Source organism: Ranitomeya imitator, chromosome 4 (genome assembly GCF_032444005.1).
Source record: "Ranitomeya imitator isolate aRanImi1 chromosome 4, aRanImi1.pri, whole genome shotgun sequence".
Classification (NCBI taxonomy): domain Eukaryota; kingdom Metazoa; phylum Chordata; class Amphibia; order Anura; family Dendrobatidae; genus Ranitomeya; species Ranitomeya imitator.
The window spans coordinates 195244821-195272603 of NC_091285.1; the positions used below are offsets into that span (position 1 = coordinate 195244821).

General features: G+C 43.7%; 1 protein-coding gene across 1 annotated transcript in view; it reads left to right on the forward strand.

Annotated features, from left to right (window-relative positions):
* Window positions 1-27783, forward strand: part of ALDH1L2 (aldehyde dehydrogenase 1 family member L2) — a 109757-nt gene that overhangs the window by 22894 nt on the left and 59080 nt on the right. The window contains exons 2-9 of the mRNA XM_069764215.1: window positions 3088-3232; window positions 21893-22127; window positions 22444-22609; window positions 23748-23849; window positions 24321-24410; window positions 24504-24638; window positions 25649-25774; window positions 25952-26043. Coding sequence (XP_069620316.1) covers window positions 3088-3232; window positions 21893-22127; window positions 22444-22609; window positions 23748-23849; window positions 24321-24410; window positions 24504-24638; window positions 25649-25774; window positions 25952-26043 — 1091 coding nt within the window. The remainder of the gene's footprint in view (window positions 1-3087; window positions 3233-21892; window positions 22128-22443; window positions 22610-23747; window positions 23850-24320; window positions 24411-24503; window positions 24639-25648; window positions 25775-25951; window positions 26044-27783) is intronic.

The following is a 27783-nucleotide window of genomic DNA, read 5'->3' on the forward strand; positions in this document are numbered from 1 at the left end:
AATCTGGAAATTTGCCTAATTTATCACTATCACTGGATATTACATTTGGTGCACTCTAAGATACTTGTCTTACAGTTTTTACTATTTAAGTGCTTAACTTTGCACCAAAATTGGGCACCCAAATCCCCACCCTCTTGTCAAGTGAGGCAGAAATCTTATGATGCCATAAGTGAAATATTAAAACTAGATAGTCTTCCAAAGCATGAAAATATTATAACTATAAACAAGCAAATATGTATACTAGATATTTATTATACACAATGGATGCAAAGATAATGTATGTTTCTTTGTATTTCCTCTGTTGTGCCCCATGACAGTTTAATGCTCTGTTTGCTATACTTTACTTGTTGTTATCACCTTGGTGCTGCCTGGAATGGGGGATTTGCACAATTTAATGACACACCAATCTCTAATTCCTGTTATTTTTAGGTGCAACTACGCTTTATAACATATGCTACCTATGGGAGTAAAAACTGCTGTTATATGAATGCCCAGGTGTGCCCTATCGTTCGTGCCAGTAAAACAGCCACTCCCAGTATCTAAAGTAAATAAGAGCGACCTTGTGATTACCTGCAGCTTTCTTTCAGAGGTTTCCCTAGGTTGGGATGGTATCCGTATGCTGTATATTGTTAGGATAGGCAAGTTTTCATCCATCTAGCACATAGTGATTGCTTGCTCCATAGAGCTGGAGGTTACTCTTTGTGCTGACGTTGGCATAGCAGAAGACTGGTACTCTATAGAGCTGGAGGTTACTCTTTGTGCTGAGGTTGGCATAACAGATGACTGGTGCTCTATAGAGCTAGAGGTTGCTCTTGGTGCTGGAGGTTGGTATAGCAGAAGACTGGTGCTCTATAGAGCTAAAGGTTACTCTTTGTGCTGGAGACTGGCATAGCAGAAGACCGGTGCTCTATAGAGCTGGAAATAGCTCTTTGTGCTGGAGGTTGGCATAGCAGAAGACTGGTGCTCTATAGAACTGGAGGTTTCTCTTCGTGCTGGAGATTGGCATAGCAGAAGACCGGTGCTCTATAGAGCTGGAAATTGCTCTTTGTGCTGGAGGTTGGCATAGCAGAAGACTGGTGCTCTATAGAACTGGAGGTTTCTCTTCGTGCTGAGATTGGCATAGCAGAAGACCGGTGCTCTATAGAGCAGGAAATTGCTCTTTGTGCTGGAGGTTGGCATAGCAGACGACTGGTGCTCTATAGAGCTGGAGGTTGCTCTTTGTGCTGAGGTTGGCATAACAGATGACTGGTGCTCTATAGAGCTGGAGGTTGCTCTTGGTGCTGGAGGTTGGCATAGCAGAAGACTGGTGCTCTATAGAGCTAAAGGTTACTCTTTGTGCTGGAGACTGGCATAGCAGAAGACCGGTGCTCTATAGAGCTGGAAATAGCTCTTTGTGCTGGAGGTTAGCATAGCAGAAGACCGGTGCTCTATAGAACTGGATGTTTCTCTTCGTGCTGGAGATTGGCATAGCAGAAGACCGGTGCTCTATAGAGCTGGAAATTGCTCTTTGTGCTGGAGGTTGGCATAGCAGACGACTGGTGCTCTATAGAGCTGGAGGTTGCTCTTTGTGCTTGAGGTTGACATAGCAGAAGAGCAGAAGACTGGTTTTTAAAACTTGGCATTTCAGGTTGGGATAAGCTGTGATAACATGTTGTAACTTAGTAAAAGGTTGATATGACTTGGTAACATAGGTATGTAACCATATTGCAGAAAGATTGGAAGAAATATTAACTTTGATCCATACAAACCAATATAATTTATACTGTAAGAGCATCCTTCAGAATGCATATGGAGCAAATCAGAACCGAAAACATACAGTAATACAGATCTCAGTTGATGTATGTTTTGCATCTGGATAAAACACCATATTCTTACTGTATTGTAATACATGCGTGTGCCCTAAATCCCTAAGGTTAAAAATGATCTACCATATTTACCTTTATGAGTATCATATACTATGGGTGTCATTCAATTTTCCATAGATGATGTATAATTGTGCATTTCTATATATTATGGCTCGGTACAATAAAGGTTTGTGGAAAACTGAGTGTCAACGCTTGGGACAAAGCAATAAGTCATTAGTGCACTAGAGGAAAAAATATAAATGCCTAAGTCCGTAAATCAGAATTTTCTGAATCCCTTTCCTACAACAGTGTCAGTACTGATCATTTCCTTCACCATTGACTGCAGTGAGTGCACACCTATAAAGACTAAGTTTGTTTCTGGTTATTCTGGAGCCAACTTCCATCACTGTGTTAAATGTTCTTATTTTTTTAGGGTCGTTACATTGCTTTCTTTTTCTTCTGTTTATGGGTATAGCTTCTCCATAAACTGCTGCCTCTTCCAAAATACTGGGACATCCACAATAGAGTAGAACTATAGACATTAGCTCCAGGAGGATCAGAACACTTAGGCTACGTCCCCACAGTCAGTAATCGGCAGCGCTTTGGACACAGCACAATTCCGCTCCGTCCAAAGCGCTGCCGGCTTTTGAACGCAGGTGATTCCGCATGTATTCATTGAACCGTGCGGAATCACCGTGTCCAATACATTGGGCTGGTGACATTTATCTTGCGGAGACTGAGTGTCTCCGCAAAATAAATAGACATGCTGTGGTCTGGAAAGACGCTCCCCATGTCCGTCTCCACAGGGACACCGGAGGCATCCGCCGTGTACGCATAGTGGAGATGGGATTTCTTGAAATCCCATCCACTATGCTTTAACATCTGGTCGCTGCAGGTTGGACGCTGCATATGTATTCAGCGTCCAACCCGCAGCATTTATTGACAGTGGGAACATACCCTTAGTCTTGTCAGTAGGGGGTGCTGAGAAGACCACTATAGCTGACGATATGCTGCATATCAGCAGAGTGGTGGAATATATAGTGGTAATAATAATTATAATAGTTTATTTAGCACAGAGCAATGTGTTTCAACCTTGGTGCAAAGTCTTCGTCAGGCTCACTCCAGTGTAGAGTATATGCATAAGTTTTCATTGTCATATAGTTTTGAATCATTCTTCTTTGGCTCTTGTATATTGATGTTTATTAGAGAAACAATTGCTTGCAAATGCCATTGTGTGTTACAGGTATACTACAAGAATAAACTACGATTAGCTCTTATTGGTCAGAGCATCTTTGGCCAGGAAGTGTACAGTAATCTACGTAAAGAAGGGCATAAAGTGGTGGGAGTATTCACTGTCCCAGACAAGGATGGGAAGGCAGATCCTCTTGGTAAGTCTTATTTTTAGAGATGCTTGGACACTCATGTAATCACATTGTGGAATTACTCTATAGAAATCAATTTCTGACCTATTTATCACTGACCACAAGCTTTTCTTTCAGTAGACCATTCCTAGGTCATATAAATGTAAAACGAAGTACTGTATCTATTTTCGTCTGACTTCTCACAGGAGAAAAGAATAAAACTATTATAAAATTTAGTGGACAATATTATCTGTATCAGATCAGATAGCTGTTGTTAGCTGTCAGGTACCTAATTTGTTGCCAAGGCAAAAATGTAGGTAGGGCATGAAAGTCAAGTAACCTGGGGCTACCGGTACATTGGGAGCCTGCAGCAACCACATTCCCTGTTAAAAGAATATCTTTCTATCACTCGCATATCTATTCAATTTAGTGGTGATTTAAGCAGATATTTATGACTTTGATACCTACACTGAGCAGTGAAGTGCTGAAGAAAAATTGAAATTTCACTTCTGGTACCCCAAACAAAGAAGATATGTCTGTCTCTCAGCCACCAATTGTGCAAGTTCTTCCACTTAAAAAGATAAAAGAGGGCTGTAATTGACAATGACATCATAGGTAGACCACAACTATGAGAGTCAAAATGAGAAAACTCCAGAAAATCACCTTGACTGATTTGGCAAGACTTATTTTGCAAATTATGGTGGAAAATAAGTATTTGGTCATTAACAAAAGTTCATCTCAATATTTTGTTATATATCCTTTTTTGGCAATGACAGAGGTCAAATGTTTTCTGTAAGGCTGCCGTCACACTATCAGTATTTGGTCAGTATTTAACATCAGTATTTGTAAGCCAAAACCAGGAGTGGAACAATCAGAGGAAAAGTATAATAGAAACATATGCACCACTTCTGCATTTATCACCCACTCCTGGTTTTGGCTTACAAATACTGATGTAAAATACAGACCAAATACTGCTAGTGTGACGGCAGCCTTAGTCTTTACAAGGTTGGCACACATGGTTGGTGGTATGTTGGCCCATTCCTCCATGCAGATCTCCTCTAGATCAGTGATGTTTTGGGCCTGTCGCTGGGCAATACGGACTTTCAACTCCCTCCAAAGGTTTTCTATCGTGTTGAGATCTGGAGACTGGCTAGGCCACTCCAGGACCATATGCTTCTTACTCCCTGGCGGTGTGCTTGGAATTATTATTATGCTGAAAGATCCATCCACGTTTCATCTTCAATGCCCTTGCTGATGGAAGGAGGTTTGTACTCAAAATCTCACAATACATAACCCCATTCATTCTTTCATGTACACGGATCAGTCATCCTGGTACCATTGCAGAGAAACAGCCCCAAAGCATAATGTTGCCACCCCCATGCTTCACAATAAGTATGGTGTTCTTTGGATGCAACTCAGCATTCTGTTTCCTCCAAACACAATGAGTTTTGTTTCTACCAAACAGTTCTACTTTGGTTTCATCAGACAATACGACATTATCCCAATACTCTTCTGGATAATCCAAATGCTCTCTAGCAAATTTCAGACGTGCACGGACATGTACTGGCTTAAGCAGGGGGACACATCTGGCACTGCAGGATCTGAGTCCCTGGCTGCGTAGTGTGTTACTGATGGTAGCCTTTGTTACGGTGGTCCCAGCTCTATGTAGGTCATTCACTAGGTCCCCCCGTGTGGGGGCAAGTGTCATCCAACCATGTCAAGTTGTACCTGCATATGGATGATCCTTATCACTGAATGTTCTACCTCTCTATATGCCAAACAGCCTCATGTGAATGGGGAGGGAAAAGGATACCAGGCATAGTTCGCAATAAACACTTGATGTGGCAAAGTACCTTATATTTTAAACATTGCAATATTGGAATTCAGGTATTCATTAGTCGCAGTGTGTTGATGACACATCGTGTATGCGTATCTTTTCTACAGATACTCATTCATTATTCTGGGAGAAAAAAAATCTTGCGTCATCAGAAGTCAGGTGTCAGAAACCCCTCTCGGTCATGGGTCTTGGATGTATTAAATAATTATTTCCTCTTACAAAGGGGTAAGACTTCTCCTTGAGGAGAGTGACATACCAGCTCTGGCTTGTCAAGGTAAGGAGGCTTATTCGCCGTGCAATGCTCCCCTGGGAAATTTTATATGCACATTGCCTCTTCAGAGAGAAGGAGGACTTGAACTCGGTATAGCGCCACCTGATATATTGCAAGACTCGTTAAAGAGAACCTGTCACCCCCAAAATCGAAGGTGAGCTAAGCCCACCAGCATCAGGGGCTTATCTACAGCATTCTGTAATGCTGTAGATAAGCCCCCATGTATCCTGAAAGATGAGAAAAAGAGATTAGATTATACTCACCCAGGGCCGGTCCCGGTACGATGGACATCGCGGTCCGATCCGGGGATTCCCATCTTCTTACGATGATGTCCTCTTCTTGTATTCACGCTGCTGCTATGGCGCAGGCGTACTTTGTCTGCCCTGTTGAGGGCAGAGCAAAGTACTGCAATGTGTAGGCGCTGGGCCTCTCTGACCTTTCCCGGCGCCTGCGCACTGCAGTACTTTGCTCTGCCCTCAGTAGGGCAGACAGAGTACGCCTGCGCCGGAGCTGCTGCGTGACTACAAGAAGAAGAGGACGTCATCGTAAGAAGATGGGAGGCCCCGGACCGGACCGCAACGCCTATCGGACCGGACTTCAGCGGGACCACCCCTAGGTGAGTATAATCTAACCTCTTTTTCTGATCTTTCAGGATACATCGGGGGCTTATCTACAGCATTCCAGAATGCTGTAGGTAAGCCCCTGATCCTGGTGGGCTTAGCTCATCTTAGATTTTGGGGTTGACTGGTTGCCTTTAAGGCTATGTGCACACGTTCAGGATTTCTCGCAGAAAATTCCTGAGAAAAACCGGACATTTTCTGCAAGAAATCCGCAAAAAAAACGCATGCGTTTTTGCCGCGGTTTTGCCGCGTTTTTTTCCGGACACTTCCCAATGCATTTTGTAGTGGGAAATCCGCAAAAAAACCGCAAAATTAATGAACATGCTGCGTTTTTTACCACGATGCGTTTTTTTCGCGGAAAAAAACGCATCATGTGCACAAAACATGCGGAATTCTTTCTAAATGATGGGATGCTTATTGTATGCGTTTTTTTTATGGTTTTATATAGTTTTTATCGGGAAAAACCGCGAAAAAACCGCAACGTGTGCACACATCCTAAAGGGTTGATTGTGACTTGTAGGAAGAATTCAAGTCCTCTTTCTCTCTGAAGAGGCAATTTGCAAATAAAAATTCCTCTTACAAATTAATTAAATTACTTCTTATGCATAAAAGTGCCATCTGCCACAGTTTTGTGCACTTCTGAAAAGGATACAGCTGAACATAGGCTAGATGAAGTCCAGAGTAACTCTGCTGCCTCATTATAGTGAATGGATCCCTTGGGGGTTTCATCTGAATCACGTCACGTAGAGATTTAGATGGAAACCCCAAAGTAAGTGCTCATCGTAGAGCATTGGATAAATGTGATAACAAACTTTATGTAAAATGTTCCCAATAAAAGTTTCAACTCAATCCACAAAAAAAAAACAAGACCCCACTCAGGTCTGTCATCTGAAATATAGGGAGCTTCCACGTTACTACATAATAACATAGTTATTAAGGTTGAAGGAAGACTATAAGTTCATCTAGTTCAATCCATAGCCTAACCTAACACACCCTAACATGTTGATCCAGAGGAAGGCAAAAAAAAAACCCATGTGGCAAAGAGTAAGCTCCACATTGGGGAAAAAAAATACTTCCTGACTCCACATATGGCAATCAGACTAGTTCCCTCGATCAAACATAAAAAAACAGTGTATAAATCAAATACAAAAACAACCGAAACTAAATATATAAAGAACAAAAGTATATACAGATTTACGCAGGATTATACAATAGCCAGAGATATATTTCATAAATGTATAAGACGTATTGCGTAGCAGTAAGAACACGCTTATACATACTTGCTCGATATAGGTTATGGTGGATAAAAGAAACACACATACCGTGCTGTGCCTAAGAGTGGATACCGGACATGTCATGAGTTGGGATACAGATCATGCCTGTGGCCTAGTATAGCATAAGAGAAGGAGGATTTAGTGGAGGTATAGTGTGGACCAGGAGCCTGCGCCGGAGCGTGAAGACAAGAAGAGGACGTCATCTGATGAAGATAGGAGGCGCCAGACTGGACCGCGACACCCATAGGACCGGGACCGCCCCTAGGTGAGTATAATCTAACCTCTTTTTCTCATCTTTCAGGATACATTCCAGAATGCGGTAGATAAGCCCCTGATGCTGGTGGGCTTACCTCACCTTCGATTTTGGGGGTGACAGGTTCCCTTTAAAGCTCATTTGCCATTTATCAGCCCAAGCTTCTAGTTTACATAAATCATCCTGTAATATAAAATTGTCCTCCTCTGTATTGATTACCCTGCAGAGTTTAGTGTCATCTGCAAATATTGAAATTCTGGTTACTGGTGGTACAAAGGCTCTGAAAAAGCAAAATGGTTCCTCACCCTCCAAAAGAAATTCAGCAAATTCTCCGCTCCCAAATCCAAATGCCCCCTCCCTTCTGTGTACCTAAACCACATATAGTGTCCACATGTTTGGCATTTCTGAAGTGATGAGAGCCTGCCTAACTCACGGGTGCATGTTTGCAGAAGCACGGGCTGGGCATAACGTACTGATGACTGCAGCGTACTGGTCACTACAGCGTACTGTTCACTATAACAGCAATTTGCATTTTGCACTAGGCAACATTCATTGCTGCTTGTTTCTGGAAATTTCATTTCAAATCTGAGAGAGACAGAAGAGTCTGGGAATATAAACTGATGACGACCTTTGACACACTGTGTCACGAGACAAAAATAGGAAGACAGGAGATGAGGAATCTGGGCCCCTGAACTGCCCCTCAGGGGTAGCCCTGTCTTTCCTTAACTTGGGGGTACCCTTGAAGGTAGGGAGGCCCAAGTCACCGACCTGTCCCTGTCTCCTGTAAAACCCTGAACTAAACCCCCAACCCCCACCCCAGGAGGTGGACAATGTAAACAGCACCACAAAGCAAATAAACAGGAATAAACAATATGAGAGTGAAGGGAACATGATACCAAAAGGTGAATGCACAAACTACAAAGCCACAAAACTCAGAACTTAGCTTGTGCACGCCGCTGCAGACTCCACGATACAGATAGTTCAGCAACTGAGCTCCTAACACCAGACTAGGCTGACACCAGGGAGCTGCTACTGCGAGGTTGGTCTCCTAAAAGGACCTGTATAACCAACAGTCAGCTGATGCACCAGGTGACCTTATAAAGGATGGTGGGAGTGGTCATAAACATCAGCTGACCCAGCAGCAATGCAATGCAATAACACCAGCGGCCACCAGGGGGGGGGGGGACTGCATTAACCCCCAATGACCAGAAAGGAAAAAAGTTTTAAATTAGAGGGAAACCAGATTTGCCACAGATCCAAACATGGATCGTGACAGTACCCCCCTTTCAATGAGTGGCCTCCGGACACTCAACATCAGACCTCACCAGACCTACCTACAGCGAGGACACCTCGATCCACCAGAGTTCACCTCATCAGGCACCTGACTCTCAGGTCTATGGCAAATGCGACCTGATGAAAATGCCAGCAACGTAGGCTCCGGAGGGCCACAAATCTCCAGAGTGCCGACCTGGGGAATGAGTTGTGTACATGCATAACTGGGGGTAACTCCAACTGAAAAGTCCCCGGGCTGAGAATGGCCGACACTCGATATGGCCCAATCACCCTGGAACTCCAGGTCCCAGTTGCACATTTCCACCTGATGTTTTTGGTGGACACCCATACGTACTCATTCACACACAGGTCCAGACCTGAACGTTTATTTTCAAGCAAACGTTTGCCACAGGACTGAGAATTCTTTGAGGAATTGACAACAGAGGCTTCCCCCTGTGTCACTACACTCACACCCCCACAATGATCCGAGGGAACCACCACCCTCATCTGACCCCTCCTCCTAAGAAATCTCTGACCCACCAGGTTAACCTGTAGTGAGGGTAAAGTCTTGCCCCTAGTCCCTGGCAGGACCTCTGCTGCCCCCACTGAAGGGGAAGGGGTAGGTTTTAGAAGAATGGCAGAGATCGTAGCTCCCGGGCAGCAGTCCTTACTGACCCCAACTGACTACTTCCCTGGACCGCCAGTCTATGACTGGGTTATGTCTTTTCAACCAAAGGAGTCCTAAAACCATGGGAGTTGGTATGCCCTCCAAGACGTAGCATGATAATGACTCTTCATGACAAGTCCCTATACGCAGATGTATATTGTCTACGACTTGTGTAATGCTCCCCTGGCTGAGCGGAGCAGAGTCAATGGCCTGGACGCTTAAGGGTTTCGCTAGCGTCCTACTCATCAGGCCATGGGTCTGGACAAAATGAGCATCCACCAAATTGGCTCCTGCTCCACTGTCCACAAGCACCGGAATATTCTCAGTTACCCCACCAATAACCACCTCAGCAGGTAAGGTACACTGAGACGAAAAAATGGAGGAAATATACACACCCTGGTCGCCGCCCTCCACACGACCAGGGGGACGCAGCTCTTTGGATGGTGCAGGTACTTTGGCACGCGCTGGGCAGACATTGATAAAATGACCGGTCTGCCCACAGTAGAAACATGCCTCCACTCCACGGCAAACCACAGGCAACCCAGTTTGGGAACCAACTCCTCCCACCAACATGGGTTTGTCCGCCTGCACAGGTGTGTCCTCCTCCCTAGCAAGGACTATAGGGGGCACATTTGGTGTATGCCTCTCCCTCAAGCGTCTATCCACCCGGATGGCAAGGGACATAGCGGCCTCCAACGACCTGGGGGCTGCGTACTGCACCAGGGTATCTTGCAACCTAGGGGACAGACCCTGCACAAAATGGCTCCTAAGGGTAGGGTCATTCCACTGTGTGTCAGTGGCCCACCTCCTGAACCCTGAACAGTACTCCTCAGCCGGCCAACCCCCGTGCTTGATCTTATCGAGTCGGGATTCCGCCAGGGAAACGCCATCTGGATCACCATACACCAGCGCTAGAGCCGTAAAAAACTCGTCCACTGACCGTAGGGATGGTGAACAGGTCGGCAGGGAGAAGGCCCAGGATTGGGGATCACCCTTAAGAAGGGAAACGATAATTCCCACCCGTTGTTCCTCACTCCCTGATGAACGAGGGCGGAGCCTGTAGTACAACTTGCAGGCTTCCTTAAAAACCAAAAATGTATCTCTCCCTCCAGAGAACCTGTCAGGGAGATATCTTGGGTTCTGGTTGAGCCTGTACTTGAGCTGAGGCCCAAAACCCCAACAATTGCTGCAACTGCTGCACCACCTCACTACGCAGCACCTTACACTCATCGGTGAGAGTCTGTAGCAATTGGGCAAAGGCCTGCATCTGGGCCATGGCTCACCAGAAAAAACAAAATGGTTGGTTAAAATATCACGAGACAAAAATAGGAAGACAGGAGATTAGGAATCTGGACCCCTGAACTGCCCCTCAGGCTAGGGGTAGCCCTGTCTTTCCTTAACTTGGGGGTACCCTTGAAGGTAGGGAGGCCCAAGTCACCGACCTGTCCCTGTCTCCTGTTAAGCCCTGAACTAAACCCCCAACCCCCACCCCAGGAGGTGAACAGTGTAAACAGCACCACAAAGCAAATAAACAGGAATAAACAATATGAGAGTGAAGGGAACACGATACCAAAAGCTGAATGCACAAACTACAAAGCAACAAAACTCAGAACTTAGCTTGTGCACGCCGCTGCAGACTCCACAATACAGATAGTTCAGATCCAAACATGGATTGTGACACTCATTGCAGGAATGAATGTGTAGCATGGATTTATGTATTTTTACATCAATTAAGGAATTTGCTACTCAGACCATGTGGGGGCATCATAACCCAGAACCAGACCCCAATCAGAGGACAATAAAACATTTACACTCCTTATCTATGAACTGTTCAATATTTATAGACACAACTGTTTATCACTCTCAAGGCCCCTTCACATTAAGCGACGCTGCAGCGATACCGACAACGATCCGGATCGCTGCAGCGTCGCTGTTTGGTCGCTGGAGAGCTGTCACACAGACCGCTCTCCAGCGACCAACGATGCCGGTAACCAGGGTAAACATCGGGTAACTAAGCGCAGGGCCGCGCTTAGTAACCCGATGTTTACCCTGGTTACCATGCTAAAAGTAAAAAAAAACAAACAGTACATACTTACCTACAGCCGTCTGTCCTCCAGCGCTGCGCTCTGCTTCTCTGCTCTCCTCCTGTACTGTCTGGGAGCCGGAAAGCAGAGCGGTGACGTCACCGCTCTGCTTTCCGGCTCACAGCCAGTGCAGGAGGAGAGCAGAGCACAGCGCTGGAGGACAGACAGCGGTAGGTAAGTATGTACTGTTTGTTTTTTTAAACTTTTAGCATGGTAACCAGGGTAAACATCGGGTTACTAAGCGCGGCCCTGCGCTTAGTTACCCGATGTTTACCCTGGTTACCAGTGAAGACATCGCTGGATCGGTGTCACACACGCCGATCCAGCGATGTCAGCAGGAGTCCAGCGACGAAATAAAGTTCTGGACTTTATTCAGCGACCAACGATCTCCCAGCAGGGGCCTGATCGTTGGTCGCTGTCACACATAACGATTTCATTAACGATATCGTTGCTACGTCACAAATAGCAACGATATCGTTAACGATATCGTTATGTGTGAAGGTACCTTCACATACTGGTAGTTCGGCTTCATGTCTCTTGTCTTATCTATACAATTATTTCTGGGCTGTGTTGTGCATAAATATGTGTTTCTTCAGAATTTGTATTAGTCTATGTCTGGTGAAGGGACCTGAGTAATCTCGAAAGCTTGTAATTTGTTACCATCTTTTCAGTTAGCCATTAAAAGGTATCAACCACTGAGGACTCTCAATTCTAAATATTTTTTATCCTTGTGTAATTTTTCATGCATGTAACTGTGTATTTAATAAATAAGTATTGTTTCTCCTTGCGGAGATTGGCATGCTTAGCATGCCGAGATGAGGAGACTTAAAGCTGCAATGCTCATCTGGGTAATATGCTAATTATGCAAATTGTCTCTTCAGAGAGGAAGAGAGCTAGAACTCTAGCAATCCTACAAGTCAAATGCATGCTTAGCATGTCGATCTCCGCAAGGAGAAACGATGCTTACACAACAAATGTTGGGGTCCATTTTTTCCTGTTAGTCTTGTCAACATAAAAAAAAAAATTGGATCTGAATTTAATTCTTGGCGAAAAAAAGTGAACTGTTCATTTTCTTTTCCATATTAAAAAAATTCCTGTGAAGCACTTGAAGGGTTAACAAACTTATTGAATGCGGCTTTGACCAGACTGAGGGGTGCAGTTTTTAGAATGGTGTCAATTTTTGATATTTTCTGTCATATAGACCCCTTAGGGTATGTTTCTAAGTTCAGGAAACGCTGCGTGTTTGACGCTGCGTAGAGCCGCGGCGTCAAACACGGAGCATCCAGATGTTACAGCATAGTGGAGGGGATTTCAAGAAATCCCGTCTCCACTATGCGGTAAAACACGGAGGCGGCAGACCCACGTAAACGGACATGAGGCGCGTCTTTTCAGAATGCAGCATGTCTGTTTACAAAGCGGCGACGCTCTATCGCCGCGCCGTATATTTATATTTACCATAGACTATCATTAGATGCGATAAAATCGCATCTAATGATTAGTCACATGCGTAGAAACTGCGTACAAGCAGCTTACTATGCATGTCTGCCGGCTCACCTGTCCCCCGCCGGAAGTCCCTCGTCCACTGCAGTTCTCGCGATAACTTATGTTATCGCGAGAACTGCCATGCACGTGACCGAGACTTGTCTCCGGCCACTAGTCTGGTTCTCGCAAACAGCCGATCAGCTGTTTCTGAGAACGCTGTAGTGTAGGTGATCACTGGAGAGTTATGCATGCGATGACATGCAACATGCGGCAACATGCGACGACATGTGACAACATGCGACAACATGCAACATGTGACATGCAACATGTGACATGCAACATGCGACGACATGCAACAACATGCAACATCATGCAACATGTGACAACATGTGACAACATGTGACAACATGCAACATGTGACATGCAACATGTGACATGCAACATGTAACATGCAACACGTGACGACATGCGACGACATGCAACATGCGATGACATGCAACTTGCGACAACATGCGACAACATGCAACATGCGACGACATGCAACATGCGGCGGCATGCAACATCATGCAACAACATGCGACATGCAACAACAGGCGACATGCGACAACATGCACCGTACGACATGCAACATACACCATACAACACATACATACAGTACATACATACAACATACATACAGACATACAGTACATTAAGCATAGATTACATACTCACCATCATTTGTCACTTTGATCCCCGAAGCCATTGTCACTTGTAAAAAATATTAAAATAATAAACAAACACTATACTCCCTGATCCGCAGAAATCACCCGATGTCACTGTTCTATAGGGGAGATTGTCATGCGACACTCGTTTTTAATTGGACTGCGTCGGACAGGGAGTATACGGTTTATTATTTTACATTTTTTGCAGGCGATCGAGTATGGTAAGTATGGTGAAATTAAGAATAATAAAATACTTTTTTCTGGCCGTGTCTTTGTTTCTTTTTTAACTCTTTCACTACTCTAGGATTAATAATGGATAGGCGTCTTATTGACGCCTCTCCATTATTAACTCGGCTTAATGTCACCTTACACTAGCAAGGTAACATTAACCCCTTATTACCCCATATCCCACCGCTACACAGGAGTGGGAAGAGAGGGGCTAAGTGCTGGAATTGGCGCATCTTACAGATGCGCCATTTCTGGGGCGGCTGTGGGCTGGCATTTGTAGCTGGGGGGGGCGATATCCATGGCCCCTCTCTAGGCTATGAATATCAGCCCACAGCTGTCTGCGTAGCCTTTCTGGCTATAAATTAAAGGGGGACCCCACGTCATTTTTTTTTGGGGGGGGTCCCCCTATTTTAATAGCCAGTAAAGGCTATGCAGACAGCTGCGGGCTGATATTCATAGCCTGGGAGGGGCCATGGGTAATACCCCCTTCCCAGGCTACAAATATTGGCCCCCGGCCGTCGGCTTTTCCCCTCTGGCGCAGAAAATTGCACGGGAGCCCACACCATTTTTCTTCCTATTATTTTTTTAAATTAAACATTCATTCATAAACATCAGCCTTGCTATCATATATCTACTAGATGGTGGCCCGATTCTAACGCATCGGTTATTCTAGAATATGTATGTACTTTATTTACGAAGTGGTGTTTAAATCCCGCTGCAATATCACTGATTGGTCGCGGCCAGCCGGGCGCGAGCAATCAGCGAAGCGTGGTTTAAATCCTGCACCAATTCACGGCCTGACTGCACCTGTCGCTGATTGGTCGCGCCAGCCACCCACGACCAATCAGCAACGCAGGATTTCCGTTACAGACAAACAGACCCGTAGACGGTTATATATATACTAGATTGTGGCCCGATTCTAACGCATCGGGTATTCTAGAATATGCATGTCCCTGTAATATATGGACAATGATGATTCCAGAATTCGCGGCAGACTGTGCCCGTTGCTGATTGGTCGAGGCAACCTTTATGACATCATCGTCGCCATGGCAACCATTATGACATCATCGTCGCTGTGCCCGTTGCTGATTGGTCGAGGCCTGGCGGCCTCGACCAATCAGAGACGCGGGATGTCTACGTCCTTTATGACATCATCGTTGCTGTGCCCGTTGCTGATTGGTCGAGGCCTGGCGGCCTCGACCAATCAGAGACGCGGGATTTCTACATCGATGCTGTGCCGGTCTCTGATTGGTCGAGGCCTGGCGGCCTCGACCAATCAGAGAGCCGGGATTTCCAGGACAGACAGACAGACAGACAGACAGACAGACGGAAAAACCCTTAGGCAATTATATAGTAGATACTAGATGGTGGCTCGATTCTAACGCATTGGGTATTCTAGAATATGGTTGTATGTAAGTACGTCGCGCTGCGAGTGGGGGTTAAATTCTGCGCCAATATCGCTGATTGATCACGGCCGGCCGCGTAGTATATAGCACAGCCACGTAGTATATAGCACAGCCATGTAGTATATAACACAGCCCATGCAGTAGATAGCACAGCTACGTAGTATATAGCAGCCACGTAGTATATAGCACAGCCACGTAGTCTAAAGCACAGTAATGTAGTATATAACACAGCCACGTAGTATATCACACAGCCAACACAGTACATATAGCAGCCACGTAGTATATTTCCCAGACACGTAGTATATAGCACAGACACGTAGTATATTGCACAGTCACGTAGTATATTGCCCAGCCACGTAGTATATAGCACAGATACGTAGTATATAACCCTGCCCATGCAGGGTATAACACAGGCCACATAGTATAGAGCACAGCGTAATACACGAAATATATACTACAGCCACGTAGTATATAACACAGCCCACGCAGTATCTAACAGCCCACGTAGTATATAGCAATGTGGACACCATATCCCTGTTAAAAAAAAGAATTAAAATAAAAAATAGATCTATACTCACTCTCCGTCGGCCCCTGGATCCAGGCGAGGCATTTACCAATGCTCTTCGCGATGCTCCGCTCCCAAGAGTGCATTGCAGTCTCGCGAGATGATGACGTAGCGGTCTTGCGAGACCGCTACTTCATCTCGCGAGACTGCAATGCATGGACTGGTCACCGGAGCGTCGCGAAGAGCGGGAAAGGCCTCGGCTGGATCCGAGGGGCCGACGGACGGTGAGCATCAATAGTAAAAAGTTGGTCACACAGGGTAAATAGCAGCGTTAACGGAGTGCGTTACACCGCGGCATAGCGCGGTCTGTTAACGCTGCTATTAACCCTGTGTGAGCGCTAACTTGAGGGGGCACTGACTGCAGGGGAGTAGGAAGCGGCCATTTCACCGCCGGACTGTGCCCGTCGCTGATTGGTTGTGGCCGTTTTGCAGCGACCAATCAGCGACTTGGGATTTCCGTGACAGACAGATTATCCATCTACTATATAATTGTCTAAGGGTCACTTCCGTCTCTATTCTATCTATAGATATATTTATAGATAGATATATCTATAGATACATAGATATACTAAACATCGGCCTTAGTATTATCTATCGTATCTATCATCTATCTATCTATTATCTATCTATCGATATATCTATCTAGCTATCTATAGATATATCTATCGATAGATATATTTATAGACAGATAATAGATACGATAGATACGATAGATCTATCTATCATCTATCTATCGATCTATCTATCTGTTATCTATCATCTGTCTGTGTGTGTAAACATTATTCTTCAATGGAGTATGTAAATGAAGAGGTTGGACAAGAAATTACATCACCCTTATTTTTTGGTATATCTTTATTGAGCTTACAAAAACACACACAAATCCGCATGAAAAAAACGCATGAAAAACGCAGGTGACCTGCCAATGACCTCAGGTGCAGATTTACCTGCGTCAAATCCTGATCAAATCCTGATGCAATCCTGAACGTGGACACATTCCCTAAAAAAAATGGTTTCGTAAATTTTGTTGGAAAAATGAAAATAGCTGGTCAACTTTTAACCCTTACAACTTCCTAACAAAAAAAATTGGTTCCAAAATTGTGCTGATGTGAAGTAGACATGTGGGAAATGTTAATTATTAACTATTTTGTGTGACATATCCCTGTGATTTAAGGGCATGAAAATTCAAAGTTTAAAAATTGTGAAAATTTCGCCAATTTTCAGTTTTTTTCACAAATAAACGCAAGTCATATTGCAAAAATTTTACCACTATCATGAAGTACAATATGTCACAAAAAACAGTCTCAGAATCACTGGGATCTGTTGAAGCGTTCCAGAGTTAAAACCACATAAAGTGACAGTGGTCAGAATTGTAAAAATTGGTCTGGTCACTAACGTGCAAACCACCTTCGGGCGTAAAAGGGTTAAATTTAGGCCTCTTAGAGATCATTTCATCTTCAATTTGCTTAAATGTTCACAATAGCAGTAATTTTGACCAGGGGTGCCCAAACTTTTACATGTCACTGTAGCTGAGAGAGAGACATGCTGGGTTCTCTCTCTGAATGGAGTGACTGAGGAGTAAGGCCTCTTTCACATTTCAGTCTTCTGGCGTCAGTCAAAATTCGTCGTCACGACGGAGCGACGGATCCGTCAATAATAGTGAAAAACGGAAACAACAGATCCGGTTTTTCGATGGAGCCGTATAGCGGATCAGTCAAAAAGCCGTATCCGTTGCATCCGTCGCATTTGTTTTTTCATCCGTTTCTTCAGTTTTTTCAACAGATCCGTTTCCGGGCAAATTCGCTGGATCTGTTTTTTTCACAAAACGACGGATTTTGACTGAAACAAAAAGACTGAAGTGTGAAGAGGCCTTAGTCCAGAGGTCTCAAACACGCGGCCCGCGGGCCACATGCTCCGGCTGCTTCATGCGGCTCGCAGGCACATACACCCTGTAACGATCGCGCTCGCTCCAGCAGCCGCCGACATCCGCACTTGTAGTGCAGTGTATTGCCGCTCAGAGACCGGATCTCGGCACAGCAATACTAGTGTCAGCCGCCGGCCTATCAGGAGCCTACAGCTGACATCTGCGCATGGCAGTGACATAATACGCCGCTGCGCCGGGACACAGATGTCAGCTGCTGGCCTCTGATAGGCCGGCGGCTGACAGTAGTATTGCTGTGCTGAGAGTCGCTCTCTGCACGGCAATACACTACACTACAGTGCGGATGTCGGCGGCTCCTGGACCGGGCTGCGATCATCAATGGGTCTATGTGCCTGCGGGCCACAGGAGCAGAAAGGACGCCGAGGGAACGGAGGACAGGTTAGAAGAATCTTTCTTCTCTGTTATGTCTATGTGAAAATGGGGGGACCTGGATGGGGGACCTGTCTGCAATATGGGAAGGGGGGGGGGGGGGGCGTGGATGGGGGACCTGTCTGCAATATAACAGAACAGGAAAAAAAATCCAGCTTCCAAAAATAGTCCAATTTATTGAGAGTAAAATGCAAAGTCCAAAAACATGGGAACAAGAGAGTGAGTAGCAGCAGGCTACGCGTTTCGAACAGTGTGTTCTTTTTCAAAGCTGCTCCATATGCATCACAGCAGGATTAAATACCAGCTGTAACCAATCAGAATGATTGGGACTAACATTTGACACATATATATAAGTCCACAAAAGAGAAAGGAATAAGAAAAACATAATATACAAAATACAAATACACAAGAGAAAATAAAAATATACAAAAGTGATGACCTAACAGTAAAACATGATTTCTTTGCGAGCATTTAAGCCCGCAAGATAACAGGTATTGAGACAGAACATTCAATAAACTTCACGCATCATTAAGCGTTTTTTTAAAGTCTCCCCCTATAGCGATATGGGGGGGACCTAGATGGGGGACCTGTCTGCAATATGGGGGGGCCTGGATGGGGGACCTGTCTGCAATATGGGGGGGACCTGGATGGGGGACCTGTCTGCAATATGGGAGGGACCTGGATGTGGCATATGTCTGCAATATATGGGGGAACTTGGATGGGGCATATGTCTGCAGTATATGGGGGAACCTGGAATAAGCACATGTCTGCAATATGGGTATGTGGATGGGGAACATAACGACAAGAATGGGACCAGGATGGGGACGTTAGTACCAAATGAGGACCAGGATGGGGCCATGTCTACAAGATGGGGACCTGGATGGGGCACATTACTACAGCATAGGGACCATCCTGGGGCATTACTATAAGATAGGGACTAGCATGGGGCATTACTGCAAGAGGGGGACCAGCATGGGGCATTACTACAAGATGGGGACCAGCATGGGGCATTACTACAAGATGGGGACCAGCATGGGGCACATTGCTACAACATAGGGACTAGCATGGGGCATTACTGCAAGATGGGGACCAGCATAAGGCATTACTACAAGATTGGGACCAGCATGGGGCATTACTACAACATAGGGACCAGCATGGGGCATTACTACAACATAGGGACAAGCATGGGGCATTACTCCAAGATGGGGACAAGCATGGGGCATTACTACTAGATAGTGATCAGCATGGAGCACATTACTACAAGGTAGGAACCAGCATGGGGCACATTACTACAAGATAGTGATCAGCATGGGACATATTACTACAAGGTATGGACCAGCATGGGGCACATTACTACAAGGTAGGGACCAGCATGGGGCACATTACTACAAGATAGTGATCAGCATGGGACATATTACTACAAGGTATGGACCAGCATGGGGCACATTACTACAAGATAGTGACCAGCATGGGACACATTACTACAAGATAGTGACCATCATGGGGCACATTACTACAAGGTAGGGACCAGCATGGGGCACATTACTACAAGGTAGGGACCAGCATGGGGCACATTACTACACGATAGGGACCAGTTCAAAAGGTGTATAGAGAAAAATGTGGTATCACTAAAAATGTCATTTTGTCATGCAAATAATATGACCCCTGAAAGTAAATGTTTTTCCGTGTGCAGCCCATATACCCAGCTGAGTTTGAGACCCCTGCCTTAGTCAGTCTGCTGGATGTAGCAGAGGCATATGTGTTAGCTCATGAATACACAGACTATGGGCACCAGACTAGATGCGTCTTGGAGCTAAAGAGAGGCCAATAAAATCTTTACCTATTTGTACCAATACTGCATTGCCTGTGTGAAAGCTACTTAAGGCCCAATGCCTAACGCCTACCAGATAAAGTGAACCCCTACAATTGGTGCAGAATGTGGGCATAAAATCCCATAGAGCACAGGCAATTGCAGTGTAAGGATTGGATGTCCTGGATTAAGATTACAATGTTGCAGATGTGGTCTGAAAGCATGGCATCACTGGCCAGAAGGAGACATTTCTGCAGGGTCATGGTATCGTTGGTGCAGCTCAAAGGACTGCTAATAGCTGGGAGAACTGGGGTCCGCAATGTTGGGGGCCGGTGGACTCCAGCATTGGCTGGCGCAACTAATACTTCGCCTACCCTGCCTGCAGTATTGTTCCTCTTCCTGGCGGGGGACCTCTGGTGTGCAAGGTGACTGTGAATGGTGTCCAATTGATGGGACTTCTGGACTCAGGGAGATTGGTGACCCTGGAAAGGGGCAAAATTCTTCATGTGATAGTTCCTCAGGGAGGTAAGGTGTATCAATGGTGATGCCAAGAACTATCCCATGGCCTAGGTAAACATACACACAGATTGTGGTTTTGTGCCCCACGAAGTGGGAATGCTCAAGAACTTGTTGCATGCTATGAGACTTGTGGGCTGAAGTGATAGCACTCAGTAGCCCAGTATTCCCCCAGGAGTTGGCTGTGGTGACAAGATCACATGATGTGTGATGTACTCATGATGTGTAGTGACAAGGTCATTAGATGTGTGGTGATGTACACATGATATGAAGGGTGAATTTTTTCTTGATGTACTGGAGCAATAAGAGAATGTAGTGTCAGTGCAGACCACAGTCAGTGCAGTGTGTAGGACCATCAGTATGACTGTGTACAATGTGTAGGATTGTGTGCAATGAGTTTGGTAATGTGCAAGTGGTAGGGCCTGTGAGCGTAATGTAATCTGTAGGTGGCAGAGCATTGCATGTCGTCTGTAGATAGTAGAGCGCTGTATGTACGCTGTAGATAGCAGAGCCCTGTGTGAATGGTGTTTACCAGAAGTTGGGAGACAGTAATCAGTTTTGGTAGAGTGACCCCCTGTTGGCACTGTAAGTTGGCAGGTGTTGCCTAGCCCTCGACTTTGGGCAGAGGTGGAAGTGGGGTATGTAGCATAGCTGGGAAGAACACGGTTAAATCCCGACTCTGCAAGGTCTTGATTAGATTCACATACAAGGTTTTTATAAGAATAATGAAGTAGGTTCAGGAAAGCTGACCAGCCAAGATGTGAGCTGTAGTTGAGAGTGAGACGTGCAGGGGTCTCTTTCTGAATGGATTGACTGAGGAGTCTGTTAGTCTGCTGGATGAAGCAGAGGCAAAGGTGTTAGCTTGGGGATGCACAGACCATGGGCAGGCACCAGTCTGGATGTGTCTTGGAGCTAAAGAGAGCCCAGAATGAATCCCTCTCTGAGAAGAGTCTGCACCAGGCCGTGTGCTGAGAACCGCAAGTATCACTTGTTGTTATGGACTGTAGCTGTTTTTTGTGACCGAGCTGGGGCTGAGCCGTGTATGAGTAACCAGGGTCTGTTCGGTTTAGCTAGCCCCTGGAGAAGCCAAAGGAATTATATTTATAAGTTATGAGTTTATTTTGGTGCTGCACAATCTGTACAAAGCAATAACAACTGCACATTTGGGCCAAAACTGCATTGCCAGTGTGAATGCTGCCTAACGCCGATCAGTGAGAGTGAACCCTACAATTTTTATCTTTTATGGCATCTGCTATAACTTTTTTTTAATATAACAAGTAATTTTACCGTGTGTTATTTCCACGTGTATTCTAACTCAGTATTTTTTTCATGTTTGTTCCTGACACTTGGCCATAATGATTGACTGTTAAGTATGTCATCTCTGTTCTAGCTGTAGCCGCAGAAAAGGATGGCACACCAGTATTTAAGTTCCCGCGATGGAGACTGAAGGGGAAATCGATTCCTGAAGTAGTAGAGGCCTATAAGTCTGTTGGAGCTGAGCTCAATGTTCTACCTTTCTGCTCCCAATTTATACCTATGGATGTCATTGATAACCCCAAACATGGATCGATCATTTATCACCCCTCTATCTTACCTCGCCACAGAGGAGCCTCAGCTATTAATTGGTGAGCCCCCTTTTGATAAACTTTATAATAGGCAAAAACTCTAAAAAGCAAAGTGGAAAACCCACAAAATACACCAAACAAGCTATCCTCCAATAAATCAAATTTAATTAATTCCAGTAATAATATCTCTGACATGCTTTGCTTTTATTTTTTTTGTTCTTGTACGTATAACTAATGTTGATTCACTTGCCAATATTTTTTATCTGTCGCATGCATGTTTTTTTTTGTCAATAGCATGAGAAAATCACCATAGAGGATAGTTTAGAAATTTTTCCACAGGGGCTAATATTTCACTCAATTGTGATATAATTCACAGGACCCTAATTCATGGAGATAAAAAGGCGGGCTTTTCTGTTTTCTGGGCCGACGACGGTCTGGATACAGGACCAATCCTGCTCCAGAGGGTTTGTGATGTTGAGCCCAGTGATACTGTAGATTCTCTATACAACCGTTTCCTATTTCCAGAAGGAATAAAATCCATGGTAAGTAAGAATCACTGTTATTTATGCTGCATCCTTATTATCTATTTGCTCAAACTTTGTTGCTTTTCTTAACACTACTTGTTCTGCTATGACTGCCCTGGTGAGATTCTGTTAGTGCTCGTGCACATGACCGTATTTTCGGTACTATCCGTTAAAAAACGGATTGCACTTGGACCAGTGTTATTCAATGGATCGGTGCAGATGACCAGTTTTTCACTGACCAATTTGGCGAGTGAATATAATCACAGCATGCACCATTTTCCTCCATATAGCATGCAGTTTTTATGGATACATTGCAATTCTTGAAATGATTAATAGCTGCTGCTGTAAAAAAGAAAACAGAAAAAAATTGTCCCGCTTTCTGGATGAAATTCTGAACAGTTTTTTATACGATTGTGTGAACCTACCTTAATAGTAATATACTCACTAATATGCATCGTCATGTTCCTGGTTAATGGAATGTTCACACAAGTGCTCTTTTACAACATTTTTTCTTTCCCTCTTGTAAAAAATACAGCGTTTTGGGAGTAAAACCATTCAATATATTACATGTGTTTTTTATGCATTCAGTTGAATGGATAAAAAAATTTAAAAAAAACACTTAAAGAATTGATATGATGCGGTTTAAAAAAAAACTCACAGCAGCTCAAAGGTGCATGAAAAAAAACACTGTGTGAATGAATGAGATTTTAGAAATCAAATTTTTGTTGCTGATACTGTAGAACGCTGCATTTGTTCTTCATGGGGAAAAAAAGGCAGCAAAAATGCAAGAAAGCCCTTAATCTCTAGGATGAGTAAAACAACAAGTTTGGTTGAGAGATGGCATTCTGTCCTCCGAGTGAGTCCACCTGCGTATCATTGTATTGGCTTTGTCATATGCCCTCCATTAGACGGCAGCGGCACTGCACAATGCACCCCTTTAACCCTTGTCCTTGCCATTTTAATGTATATGAAATATGCTACTTGTTGTTATTATGCACATTATATATAGTGCAAGTGATCCACACTGCCAGGAAGAATAACTTCATTAGCTCTCCATTATAGAGTGAACCTAGATATGTAAGAGACAGCAGGCTAACTTTAATAAGACCTCAATTAAGGCATCTGATGTGTGAAAAACGTTGTTTGGACTGGTTAGGTGGAAGCTGTACAATTAATTGCTGATGGGAGAGCACCTCGTATAGACCAGCCGGAAGATGGAGCTACTTATGAAGGCATTCAAAAGAAGGAAAATGCTAAGGTAATTGGCCGTGCTATGGTCTATCGCATGCTAGTATTTAGTCTAATAGATATGACTATTACAGACTTAATATGGTTTATATCCAACCAAAGGTGATAAACTTAATTGAACAGTACATTGAAGAAGAGACCCCCACCTGATCTAATGCCTATTAATTGTACATAAGTGTAATATAGTTGCTCTTAAACACCAACATATGACATTTGGGCAAATAATCTAATATTAAATCCCCATTAAGGGGACATTTAAATGTCACTCCCAATCAGCTCAAAAATACCCATAAAATCCCAACAGCGTCCATTTGAGAACACATTTGCCCTTGCTCCTTTTAAGAACCATTTCACTTGACAGCTCAGACACTTTGGAGGCTTACCATTGGACACCAAGCATCTTAATACATTCAACTTCTAAAATAACCATTAATAAAGACTTTTGTATTAGTAACACTTTCTAATTCACTAAATTGGCTAGATCTGTTGGGACAACTCTGCGGAGGCAATCCATAATTGGATCCGAGGACATGATAAAGTACCTGGAGCGTGGACAGTCATTGATGATCATGTATGTAATGTAAAAAAGTCTCTGCAATGATTATATTATTATTTAGTATCAAATTCATCTACATGTTAATTCTTTTTCAAAATGTTTCACCAGGTAGTAACACTATATGGATCTTCTTTACTGGAGGGTACAGTGCCCACCGGTGAACCACTGCATATTGAAGGAGCTTCAAAGCCAGGGTTTGTAACAAAAAATGGACTAGCTCTATTTGGCAAAGATGGGAAAATGGTGAGTTATTATATCCTGCTCTAGGTGAGGGGTTAAATTATAATATCGTTAAAAGGTTTATTGTGAAATTGGAATAGTCATGATAAAATGTATATTATATGGTAGAGCAGTGGTCTCCAAACTCTAGATCTCAAGCTTAGTGTGTTCTGTTATGGGTACAAGTCACAGTGCCCCCTATTAGGAGACATAAAGGGAACCTGTCACCAGGTTTTCCCAATATAAAGTAGGGCCAGCACCTGTAAGCCCGCATATATAGCATTCTAGTGTGCTGTATATATGTCTCCAATCCGCTCTACATAACATGAAAAAGAGCTTTTTTTGTATTTACCTACGGGGAGGTCCGGTCCTATGGGCGTCTCTGTTCTTGATCCGTTGACTCCTCTCTTCTTGCGATTGCCTTCCTGCTTCATGTGGATGACGCATCCTACGTCATTCACCCCGGGTCCTCCTCCTCAGGCATTCTTCTCTCTGCCCTTCCGAAGGCAGAACAAAGTGCTGTAGTGTGCAAGCATTGATGCTCTTTGGCTTTTCAATGCACATGTGCATTACCGTATTTTGTACTGGAGGACGCTGTGTGGAGGATGTAGGATGCGTCATCCAAACGAAGCATGAAGGAGGACGGCGACCGCAAGAAGAGAGGAGGAATCGGATCAAGACCAGCGACAACCATAGGACCGCACTGTAGGGGAGTATAATAAATCTCTTTTTTGTGCTATGCAGAGCACATTGGGGACAATGTTCCAAAATTCTTACTTCATGAAGAATACAAGCATTTACTGAAATAAGAGAAACAACAAATTCTCTTTCATACACTCCAATGAGAAACATGGGCAAAGCCTACTAGTCAGTGTGGGACGCAACAGGACCCAGCTGTCAGGGGTTACCACAAGGATCTTTATGATCTTGCGGAGACTGGTGTGGTCATATGTGCATTTTGTTGCTAAATGTGGTTATTGATCTCTTTTAGGTAATCACTGTATAATCGTTTCAATATATTTTATGTGTCCCAGTTAATAGTGAGAAATCTTCAATTTGAAGATGGAAAAATGATTCCTGCATCCAATTACTTTTCAATGGGCGATGTCTCCATTTTGGAATTAACAGAAGAGGAAAAGGTCATGGAGTCCCATATAAGGGTAAGCAATAATGTAACTTTTTAATGTAGGAATATAAGTTAAAATCTGTAAATGATTGATAATAGGAATGCAACTTGAAATAAATGATGAAAGAATGTCTGAGCGTGTAAATCTACATCATCTTATTGGGTGCTGTATCCATTATTAACACCTAAGAGGTATCTTTTACTTACATAGGATATTTGGAAGGGGATTCTAAGCAATGTTGCTATAATTGAAGATACCACAGACTTTTTTAAATCTGGAGCTGCCTCGATGGATGTAGTCAGGTTAGTGATATCAAAAAAAATACAGTATGTCAGATGTCTTACTTTGATATTTTATGCATAACATAGAAAATGATTAACTGTCAGCGAATATCATTGATTTAGCCCACAATCCGAATAGCTTGACTATCCTTAATTACTTACTGGCTGTCCGGGAGTCAAGGAGATAAATGATGCTAGAGATGCCTGGTTGGCTCTTATCCTGTTCTTCATACCACAATCAAGATTCTTCTGGAAATTAAGAAAATATTATATGTAATTGATTGTGCTTGAAATAAGGATAGTATTATTATTTAAAAAATTAAAAAAATATTCTGATGTTATATTAACACTAACAGGCTACAATCCAAATTTACATGTGAGAATAGTGGTATCAAATCTACATGTGCATACCCATAACCTACCCATATTCTAATTCACCACTAAAATGACTGCTGGTTTGGTACACTACTGGAAACTACTGATACGACTGCTGGTACCAGTTATAACTAATCTCAATTTACGGGACTTGTCTGTCAAAACACTTTGTTACTTCCTAAACTCTACAAAGTGGTTTCATGGAATATATTAACGACTACTACATCCTTGCACAAATATGTAAATCCTCTGAAATTTGTACTTTACGATCTATTATCAGGGAAATCAATACCAACTATATGTGGACACATTATCACGTGTAGCCGACACAGGTGTAGCAAACTCAATAATTCATGGGAATGTTGAAACCTCTCCAAACGTGCTACAGCTATTTATATATAACTCTGAGTTTTGAACTCTGAATTATAATTACCTAAGTACTGCGCAAAAGTTCTAGGCAGGTGTGGGAAAAAATGCTGGAAAGTAAGTATGCTTTTAAAATTAGAAGTTTTAATAGTTTATTTTTATCAATTAATAAAATGCAAGGTGAATGAACAAAAGAGAAATCTAAAACAATTTTTGGTGTCACCACACTTTTCTTCTAAACAGCACCAATTTTTCTACAGTAGGTATGCTCACACCGTTTTTCCAGCAAGAGTGCGCCAAACATCTTGGGAGAACTAATCACAGATCTTCTTTGGATGTAGGCCTGTACAAATCCTACTGTCTCTTCATGTAATACCACACATTCTCATTAATTCTGAGATCAGGGCTCCATTTACTGAAATGCAGGGCCCAACCTTGCAAAGAACCTCTATTATGCTTCACTGTTTCCTGCAGTCATTATTTTTCTGCTCTTTGATCCTTCAGTAAATAAACTGCCTTATGTTAAAGCCAAATATTTCATATTTTGACTCAGTCCATTTTTCTGCATCCCCATTTCCCATATTTTGTGCATAGTTGAGTTAGGTGGCTTTTTTTTCATGTCAAAGGTATTGCTTGTCGGCCAAAATTCTTATATGAAGATTATTTCTGGCCAGATTTATCCAAACAGTAGACGGGTTTAGTTTAAGTCTTCAATGATTGCTGCCAGTTCTGAGCTGATGGCACTGCTGAACATCTGCCTATTTCAACTGAAAGTAAGCATGGTGTGTCTTTCATCTGCTAAACGGTTTCACTGCCTGACCACAGCACTTTCAGTCCTCAACACTGCTAATTCTTGGTGCTTCTTCAAAAGAGCTTAAATAGCACATTTTGAATCCCCAGTCTGCTTTAACCCCTTCATGACCCAGCCTATTTTGACCTTAATGACCTGGCCGCTTTTTGCAATTCTGACCAGTGTCCCTTTATGAGGTAATAACTCGGGAACGCTTCAAAGAATCCTAG